Below are 11,071 nucleotides of genomic sequence, written 5' to 3' on the forward strand. Positions count from 1 at the left end.
AAAGATAAAAATTAATTTATTGTAAATTATAAAGATGAAAGATTCTAAGTCAATTGTCAGAATAATAAAAAGGACTCATATCAGACGAAGTATAAGGACAAATTCTAGGCTACTTATCAAGATAAAAATAAGGACTTTTATTAGGTAAAGTAAAAGGACAAATTCCCAGGCTGCTTATCGAGGCTACAGGGTAATAGTAAGGACCTTATCAGGAAAACTAACAGGATAAGGACCAGGCTATTTATCAAGGTAATAATGAGTCTTATCAGGAAAACAAATAGGACAACTTCCAGGTTACTTCTCAGGATAATAAAAGGACTCTTATCAGGAAACTGGAATTTACTGATTTCACTGTAAAATTCCACTCATTCATTTTAAGAGAGTAGCTTACGATAAATGTCAGAAAAATAAAAATTGTAGAAAAAATGCCTATTTTAAGAACAATATCTAGATCACTATGCAAGGTGAAATTAAAAAATTAACATTATTTTTAGGGCTGAGATCCGAAACTCCAACTTTATAAAATTCCATATAATTGAGTAGAGTTATTTCAAGTTTTAAATAATTTCAGAAATATTATAGATAAATAGATAGGTTGGATACGTATTAGGGAGATGACAAACAAGACAACAAACGAGACGATAAGCGAGACCACAAGCGAGATCATTAGCGAGACCACGAGCGAGATCATGAGCAAGACCATGAGTGAGACCATGAGCAAGATCATGAGCGAGACCATGAGCGAGACTACGAGCGAGACCATGAGCGAGATCATGAGTGAGACCACGAGCAAGATCATGAGCGAGACCACGAGCGAGATCATAAGCGAGACCATGAGCGAGACCATTAGCGGGAGCACGAGTGAGATCATGAGCGAGACCACAAGCGAGACCACGAGCGAGATCATGAGCGAGACCACGAGCGAGATCATGAGCGAGACCACGAGTGAGATCATTAGCGGGAGCATGAGCGAGATCATTAGCGAGACCACGAGAGAGATCATTAGCGAGATCATGAGCGAGACCATGAGCGGGATCATGAGCGAGACCATGAGCAAGATCATGAGCGAGACCACGAGCAAGATCATGAGCGAGACCGTGAGCGAGATTACCAGCAATACCCTTATTATTAACCTCTAAGAATTTTTGAATTCGATCTTGCTAGCCTCCACATTGTGTTTTTTTGAATATTCGGCCAATTGTCTTTTAATCTAAGCTTGATAACATGATTTTTACTCCTGCAGTTTAACCTAAACTTTATCCAGTAAAATCATCTTTCGGATTCTCCTTCAGTTTAGTCGTTCAAATTTATCCTGAATATTATCCTGCTAAGCTTTCAATTTTGTTGCCTTCATGTTATCCTCCAATTTAACTCTTAGAACGTTTTCCTTTTTTTAACAATCTAGATTTGATCATCAATTGATTCTTTCGAGTGTTTTAAGTTGTCTACGCGTTTAAAATCTCTGCATATTGTCCTTTTAATCATTCTTCTTATGGTCCTTCTGTATGATCTTCCTTGTATCCTACATTTTAGTCTTCTATTTTTTATTCGTTCATTCAGAACAAAAAAGCACGCTTATTACTACGTTCGCGTTGCGATCGCTTATCTTTTATTTATGTCAATCAATTAATTCGGTGTGTATCTGTCATTACAATTAATAATTTACTTAAGAATTTAAATATTCATAAATCGATTTTTCTCAAACAATATCTGTATTATGGCTGAATATACTGCTCAAGAGTATGCTGATATGATCCTCCTGTATGGTAAGGCCAATTGTAATGCTGCTGAAGCACGGCGCAGGTATGCAGAGAGATTCCCGAATCGGCGGCATCCAAGTTCTCCAGTGATCCTTAGTGCAGTCAGCCGATTACGTGAGTCTGGTAATGTTTTACCAAATCACCGAGAAGCTGGTGCACCACGTCGTGCACGAAATATTGAGAACGAAGAGGCTATCATTGAGGCCGTTGAGGAAGATCCAGAGATCGGTATTCGTGGAATTGCTCAGCAACTGCATTTGTCTTTTGGCACCGTCCAACGAACACTGAAAGATGAAAAGCTTCACGCGTATCATTATCAACGAGTTCAAGAGTTGAAGCCCGAGGATTATCCAGTTCGTATGGCTTTTTGTCAGGAACTCTTGAATCGTTTCGAAAACGATGAAGATTTTTTCAAAAAAATTCTGTTTACTGATGAAAGTAAGTTTGGCCGGAATAAGTTTTGGAATACCCGAAATTTCCACTGGTATGCTCAAGAAAATCCCCACTGCACTATTGTTCGGAATCACCAAGACCGGTTTTCGATTAACATCTGGGCAGGAATCCACTTTGGCCAACGCACGATTGTAAATTAAATTTATTATAATAATTGTCTTCAACTAATTTTTGATTTGTAAAGTTCTAACAACAAAATTTATTATAGGTTGGTCCTTATGAATTCGAAGAAAATTTAACATCAGAAATATATGTAGATTTTCTCGATCAACATTTAAGGCAAGAATGTCGAGAAGCAGGAATTCCGCGGAGGATTTATGAAGAAATGTGGTTTCAACAAGACGGCGCTCCGGCTCATACAGCAGGAGCTTCGCAAGCATGGCTTCATGCAAATTTTCCCAATCGCTATATCGGTCGAGGTGGAATAATAGATTGGTCTCCAAGATCACCAGATCTCAATCCGTTGGATTATTTTGTATGGGGCCATGTGAAGGCCAATGTTTACCGTCATCCCGTTGACGACGTTGATACTTTGCGAGACAAAGTCACGGATTGTCTGAGAGAGATCACACAGGAGATGGTCGATAACTGCGCAACGAACTTCGTCAAGCGTCTTCGTTGTTGTATCCAAAATAATGGAGGACATTTTGAACAATTTCTATAATAGATTTGTTCACTGACGTTATAAATTTCATATGTTAATAAAATTTTTACTATAGATAATAATGCAGTCATTGTAATGTTAGTTATCCTTATAGGATGCCTGGAAATTGTTCTCGTAATCCATCTGATAAGAGTCCTTATTATTATTCTGATAAGCACCCTGAAATTTGTCCTTGTACTCCACCTGATAAAAGTCCTTATTATTATACCCTTCAATAGCCTGGACTATCTCCCGTTTGTTTTTCTGCTAAGAGTCCTTAAAATTATCCTGATAAGCAGCCTGGCAGTCATCTACGTCTTCGGCCTGATAAAAGTCCTTCAAATTATTCTGATAAGTAGCCTGGATTTCGGCCTTACAATTTTCCTGATAAGAGTGCTTATAATAATATCGATAAGCAGCCTGGATATTATCCTTTTAATTTTCCTGATAAGAGTTCTTATAATTGTCCTGATAAAAAGCGAGGATTTTATACTTATAATTTTCCTTAAAAGAGTCCTTAAAATTATCCTGATAAGCAACCTGGAAGTCATCCTCGTCCTCGGCCCGGTCAAAGACCTTAAAATTATTCTGAGAAGTAGCCTAGATTTTGTCCTTTTAATTTTCCTGATAAGAGTCCTGATAATTATCTTGATATGCAGCCTGAATTTTTTCCTTTAAATTTTCTTAAAAAATATCCTGATAAGCAGTCTGGATTTTGTTGTCTTAGTTTTCCTGTTAAAAGTCCTTAAAATTATCCTGATGAGCAGCCTAGGTGTTGTCTTTTTAATTTTCCTAATAAGAGTCTTTATAAATATCCTGATAGACAGCCTGTATTACCCTTCTTATTTTCTTGATTAACGTTATCGTCTTTAACCTTATAAGTAACATGGGATTCATTCTCTTAATTGTCTACAAGAAATTAATTTTTATCTTTGATTACCTATCCATTTATTAATTCAATAGCTTCCTTAAATTTTGAAATTAAGTATTTAATTTTATTTTAAAGGTTACATTTGTTTAAACTCTTAAAAATTAGAATTATTTAAAAAAAGTAAACAAACAAAAGTAAAACGTGAAGTTGGAAATCGCAACGCAGCCAAATTTATAATTTATTCTTTTGTATTTTTTTTTAAATGTTAAATCTCGTATCTGATTGGTCAATGAAAATTTTGAATAACTCAAAAACTACTCAAAATTTTCAGTAACGACTAAGAAGTTTTCTGCTCAGAATCGTTTCCTCTATTCGAATATCTTCGCTGTAAAAGTAATTTTGGATCACCCTGTATAGAAATACTCTATAAATACTTTTTCATAAATTGTTGAACTTTAATCCGTTGTATATAAATAATTAGACAGTCAAAAATTTTTTTTATAACTAAGAAACGGGTACAGAACTGTAGAGAGCGTATGTAATCAATGTTAAATATCCAATTTTTAATTGAATTCATCTCGGATTATAGGTGGTTAATCGACTTCAAATTTTAAGGGTAACTGTATCATCATGTCCTTAATATGTATACAAAAATTTATAATTTTTTGACCCTATGCCTTAACCACGACAACTACCTTAACTGCCACGTCATAATTTTATGTTGACATACTTTTTAAAATAAAACTTAATTGTTGACGGGAGTAACAATTTTCAAGCATTATAAAAAATTGTACCAGTTACTGCGGCAACGATTACCATGATAACAGTTGCTATAGTAACTTAAAGGAATAAGCATAAGTATTGTAAAATCAATTTTATGCAATCCTTACCGCAAAAGTTCAATTTCGGAGACATGCTCAGCAGAGTAGAAGTGATACTGTAGAAGTATACTATACTTTCTATTTTTTCGCCGGATGTTGAGATGTAAAGTATTTTATCACGCTCTATACTTTCTATCCATTGAAATAAATTAGAATGGTAACCCGAAAAAAAAATTTTTGATATAGCCTGATGCTCGTATATGGTCATACCGAAACTTCTGATATGTCTATATGTGGCCTGATATGATCTGATAAGAGCATATGTAATTTTGTATAAAACCATATAAATCCTGATACGTCCTGATATATGAAAACTGGTCATATCAGGACATATATGGTCCTATGAAAAAATGATGTGTGCACATATCAGGCCAAATTAGAATATATATATATATGAAGCCTGATATGACCACTTTCCATATCAGGACGTATATGGTAATTGTTGAACGTGTACTTGGTTTGAGGCACTATGCGTGCCTCCGGATATCAAGAAATTATTTATGCCCATGTTAGGCCATATCAAACAGTTTTTTTCCCGGGAATTTTTAGTTATCGGTGTTCTAGAAAATAAAATAAATGTATTACCAACAACCACAATAGTTGAATCATTTCTCCGGAAACTGAAATTTTGAAGTTCAAATTGCACATACTATTTTAAGTATGGATTTTTCCAGAATTCCCCAATGAGCTCTATTAATTGTATATTATTAAAAAGCTTATGAAAATTTTATCACCCTCGCTTCGCTCAGGACGATAACTTTATCTCCACTTGCCCTCCAATGACACAGCGCCGAATATCGGCTCTTTCTAGAAACTCACTTATGCTGTAATTGACCTTTTTGGCGTCTTGTCGTATAAATAGCTATTTTTTTCACTTGTGATCATTTTCGCTACTAAAACTTAATATTTTTAATATCTATTAAATTGTTTTCATAGAGAAACTCTTTCTTCTTTAACCGCTGTAAGAAAATTTCTTAATTTGATATATATATATAACCGTTGCATAAATGTTCAGGACGTAATTTTTGATAAATTTTACCATTTTTTTTGTAATTATAATCAAACATGCACTTTAACTAACTTGTATTTTCTGTTATAGTATTTCTGGAGGATAGGGGACCAAGGATTATACGAAGGATATCCAGCAGAAATAGTACGTCTATTCGATTTGCCCGAAGACATTGATCACGTAGACGCTGTATACGAACGACTAGATAAGAAAATAGTATTTTTCATCGGAAGAAATTATTATGTCTTCAACGCAAATAAACTTGAACCCGGGTTTCCTCGACCTTTTAGTACTCTGGGACTTCCCGAAAGTCTTGATAAAATTGATGGAGCAATGGTATGGGGTCATAACAGCAGAACTTACTTTTTTAGTGGTACTATGTATTGGAGGTAACTTTCTTTCATACTACCCATTTTTTTATACATAATTCGTGATAAGTTACAAAACTAATAAATAAATTTGTTATTCTAGATTTGACGAAGCCATTAATTATGTTGAATTAGATTATCCAAGAGACATAAGCATGTTCGCAGGCATAGGCAACAATATTGATGCTGTATTTCAATGGAAAAACGGTAATTTTTTTATCAATTTTGAAATTCAATTTAGTAAGCTTGATAATTCGATACTAATAAGTCTATTCAAAACAAAAAAATATTTTTACTTTCTAGGTAAAACATACTTTTTCAAAGGTAATAAGTTCTGGGAGTTCGATGATTTGAGAATGAGAGTTGTTCACGAAAAACCAAGACTGTCAGGACCATTTTGGATGGGTTGTACCTCAGAAATGGACAGCAATGACGTTGATTTACCGCGAAGACGAGCAAAAATAGTTTATAACACCGGAAATAAACAAGCTATTAACTTGTCTCTATTGATTTCTCTACTTGTTGCATCAATAATTATGAGAATCAATTAGCTCATTTAATTTAAATTTTATTAGTTGTAATTTTTTAATCAAAACAAAGACATTCGATCTTGTCGTGACTTTTTCCTTTTTACACTCTAACAATAAATTTATTTCTCCATTTATTTACAGTTTGAATAGGTTCTCCATGATTCCTTTATGTAATAAATTAAATACTCGACAAAAAAAAATCAAAATAACAGATTTATCTTAGAATAGACTTCAATTATTCATTAAAAACTCGAAAAATCAAAAATATTTTATAATTAAAGTAGTCAGTAAAATTTTATTTTTAAGTTATAATTTTATTTAGGTTTTGGTATACGATAGTAGTAACTTCCGTCCCATGATGTTGAAGTCAAAAAAAAAATATTTTTAATGCTATGTAATTTTACAACACGTTATTTGTATCTGAATATGTATATTTTTATTTAAATTGCGGCAATGCATTTTATTATGAATAAATGAATTCAAGATATGAATATAATTAAACATTAATTTTATAACACCATCGAGTGTATCAGTTTTATAAACTGTGATATATAACTATAACACAAACAAAGTTAATTAACCAGTTAAGAATGAAAAAAAAAAATAAATCATAATTGTATACATAATAATAATAATTATTATATTTCTATATAAAATGTAACATGGGAAATGGAAGTAGGCCCAAAAATATTACATTTTACGAAGCCATGCATTTTATAAAATATTTATACTTAGGAAGGCATTATTGCCGTTAAGTTTTTATATATTTAAATATTTTGTAAGAGTTTTTTAACTTTTATAATAAACCATTAATAATTATTATAATTGCAATTTATTGAAACCAGAGTTTTTTAAGAACCTCAGAAAAAATTGAATCCATTGAAAAAACTTGCTGATGTCTATTGTTTTTAAAATATAAGCCAGAGAGACTTTGATTGTGTACCTCTCTATAAGTTTTTTAAAATAAAAATCTGCTTAAAAATAATAAAGCAAGATATCTAATTGAATTCAACTTATGATAAATCGATATCAGAATTTATATCAAAATGAGTAGCATAATAACTAGTCATGAACTTTTAAGTTTCAATTAGTAATTTATTTTTCGAAAAAGGTTTCTAATGAAAAACATCATTTATTACATTTAAAATACTACTAAAAGTTGAGCGTGCCTTACACCCACGCTTGAATGTAGAATTAAATGTTAGTAATATAAATCTAATGAATGACGACTTAATCATAAACTGATAAGTTTGGTCTTAACTATAAATATGTGTTGAAACCATAATGATTAATTTAAAGATCGACAAAACATAAAATTTTATAGATTTTAATAAACAAAAATTACCAAAAAAAAGTCGGAAAATACAAAATTGCACGCTTCGTAATGCTCATTTAATTTTTGAAAAAAGAAAAAAATTTTATTGTTGGGTTTCTATGTATATAAAACAAAAAAAAAATAAAAACGTATCATTTTCAATAACTGATACGAAAAAAGAAATAGTAAAAAGTCGTAGAAAGATGATGTAACAGGGAAAATCGAACTTCCCGGGGTCATTATCGACCACTTAATTAACGCACGGTAGGTCAGGGTTTTCCCTTACCTTTCGATTTTTGACAAGTAGTTTCGACTTGTCACCGGGCGTGCTAATCGAAAGTCCCCACTACAGTCCCCGCAAAATAAAGCGGGGCATAACAATAGGAAAGTTCGAGAGCCGGAGTTGGAGGGTTATAAAAGAGCCGACAGGAGGGACATCGAGGCTTTTTCCCTTCTGGAAGCCAGTGGCCTTTTGCCCTTGTGAATCAGTGACCTTGTTGAGATCAGTTTAAGTCAATAGAGTGCAAATTTGGACGTCGAGAATAAAGAGCAACTGCAGAGGGAGTTATCGGGGCATTTTTGGAATTGGACAACCCTGCCGCACCCTGGTTCAAGACGACAAGACGCCAAGTAGCTAAGCCCGCCAAGTTGGATCGGAGTATCAGTCGTCGTTGAATAAAACAATAATTGAGTCTCCAGGTATTTTCGATTATTGTAGACCAGATTTGATTATTGATTTAATTAAGAGGCTGAAATAATTAAATTTAATTTCTCGAGCGGTCATTTTTATATTAGCGAATTCGTACTTTAGTTTTTATTGTCAAGGTCAAGTAGTTCGTTTTGTCGCTGAACTTTTATATTGAAAATTAAATTTAATTGATTAATTGTTAATTTATTGGTAGAGAATTTATTAGTAATTTATTATAGGCCTGTTGGCTATAATAAATTAATTTTAGTTAAGAATTTTCAAGACAAAGTTTGAATAAGAAATGAAAATGCGTAATTAAGTTAGTGAAGGTCATTCTATAATGTTCTACGGTTGTAAATTTTGTTGAGACGCTTTAGAATTACAGTAGTTGGATTTAAGAAATTGTGTTAAATTAAATTTAGGCCGGTGGGCTAAATTTAATTAATTTAGTTAATTTAGCGAATGTATTTATTGAGAAATTTAGTGAATTTAGAAAATGATTACCGAACTTGTTAAGAAAATTATGTAGTGAACTTTGTTAAAGATTATTTAGTGGAGATCAAGAAATGAAATAAATCAGTGGGTTTAGTAGAATAAATTGATTGATAACTTTAGTAGAAAATTTGGTTAAGTAAGTTGGAAATGAATTTAGTTAAGAAGATGTATTAATGAATTTAATGAATTAAAATCGAAGGTCGGAATTTTGTGTTAAGTAATTGTTAGGCGTAATTTTGGTAATTTTGGAAAATGTGAAGTTTTGAGATTCAGTTTTATTGGTAATTAAGATGTATAAATAAAGTAGAGAACTCTATAGAATGAAGTTAGCGTCGGTGGACGATTTTATATGGAAGTTAGATAATTATGGTATTATATGGTATTCCGTCAGGTAGACGAGGTTGTTTATGTGAAATTAGTTCAGATAATTGAATAATTAAGAAGTTTTTATTGGGTAAATTATGTTGTTTGTTATTCCGTCAGTTGGACGAGGGTTTAAGGCCATTCTCTAAGGGGGGCCCCCCACTTTTTAAAGAATATGTGGCGCCGCCTGGCGGCCGAAATAGGTACTAAAAAAGTTTGAATTTTCGAGAGATTAAAATTCAAATGAAACAGGTATAAATAATGTAATTGTTTATTTTTATGCTTCCGTATGAATTAGAAAAATTTATATTACAATTTAAAACATGTTTTACACCGGAAAACATCATAAATATGAATTAAAAATATAACGTTCTTATTGACTGTGAAATGTCATTTTCCGTGTTTCACGCCAATAATTAATTGTAAAATAATTAGGGAATAAGGTGTAAAAAATTAAACGTAATTCATATTATAAAAGCATAGAGAATAAGTAAAAAATAACTTACAAGCATAAATTCTTCATATGTAGCCAAAATATCGTAAAAAAGTTTTCACAACACAGTTTGACGTTTGTAAACAACCGACATATTGTGTTTACAAAGCGAACGTGAAACACATGAACGTTGTCGCGGGAAAATTAAATAGCAACTTCACACTACCCTTGTGGAAATTTTTCGGACTTTTTTCGGAAAAAGACTTCCAAAGACTTCTAAAGACTTTCTCAGAGTTCTTAAGGTTTTTTTTAGAGAAAAGTCCGAAAAATTTTCACAAGGGTATTGCAAGAGAATAAAATAAATCATAGAATTCATGTAAAATTTCTAAGTGTAAGTGTGCAGGAAATTTTTTATCATAAAATGAGGAGTGTCTGGATCGACTCAAAATGGCCTGAAACGAATAAATAACTTAACTCTCAGGAGTACTTTTTTATTTTGGTCAACGCCTGCGCTGGGTCAGCTGATAGAAAATTTTCTAAGTGTGGGTGTGCGGGGAATTTTTTATCATCAAATAAGGAGCGTCTGAATCGACTCAAAATGACCTGAAACGGATAAATAACTTGACTCTCAGGAGTACTTTTTTTTTTGGTCAACGCCTGCGCCGGGTAAGTTAGTGAACAATTTTCTAAGTGTGTGTGCGCGGGGAATTTTTTTATCATCAAATAAGGAGCATCTGAATCGACTCAAAATGACCTGAAACGGATAAATAACGACTTTCAGGAGTACTTCTTTCTTTTGCTAAACGCCTGCGCTGGGTCAGCTGATAGGAAATTTCTAAGTGTGTTTGTGCGGGGAAGTTTTTATCATCAAACGAGGAGTGTTTGGATCCACTCGAAATGGCTTGAACCAGATAAATAAATCAGAAGAAATACGTAACAAACTAAAGCAAAATGCTCAAGTTTATACATTTATCGGTCACTCTCAGAAATCCAAGGGGTTTGATGATTAGGAAGTGTTATAGTCAGCAGAGAAACTTACCCTTCGTAGAAGATGGACAATATTTTCGTAAAAATGACATTGCAACAAATAAAGAAGAAGTATTCACGACTGAACAAAAACCAAACCCAGGAAATGAAGTAAGGCAAGATATTGAACCTGGACCTTAAACATGCGCCATCCGATGATTCCTTGCTAGAGTCTAATATGGAATGTTCCTCTCGCAAAATAATAATACAATAATAAAATAATGTTTAATAATATA

At 32.7% G+C, this 11,071-nt stretch overlaps 1 protein-coding gene across 2 annotated transcripts in view; it reads left to right on the forward strand.

Moving 5' to 3' along the window:
• LOC123264625 (matrix metalloproteinase-17-like) overlaps positions 1-7,082 on the forward strand; it is a 281,705-nt gene extending 274,623 nt beyond the window's left edge. For both annotated transcript variants that reach the window (XM_044728017.1, XM_044728018.1), the window contains exons 10-12: positions 5,708-6,006; positions 6,089-6,192; positions 6,289-7,082. In XM_044728017.1, coding sequence (XP_044583952.1) covers positions 5,708-6,006; positions 6,089-6,192; positions 6,289-6,536 — 651 coding nt within the window. In that variant the 3' untranslated portion in view covers positions 6,537-7,082. The remainder of the gene's footprint in view (positions 1-5,707; positions 6,007-6,088; positions 6,193-6,288) is intronic.
• Positions 7,083-11,071: the final 3,989 nt, after the last annotated feature.

Source organism: Cotesia glomerata, linkage group LG5 (genome assembly GCF_020080835.1).
Source record: "Cotesia glomerata isolate CgM1 linkage group LG5, MPM_Cglom_v2.3, whole genome shotgun sequence".
In the NCBI taxonomy this organism is placed as follows: Eukaryota; Metazoa; Arthropoda; class Insecta; order Hymenoptera; family Braconidae; genus Cotesia; species Cotesia glomerata.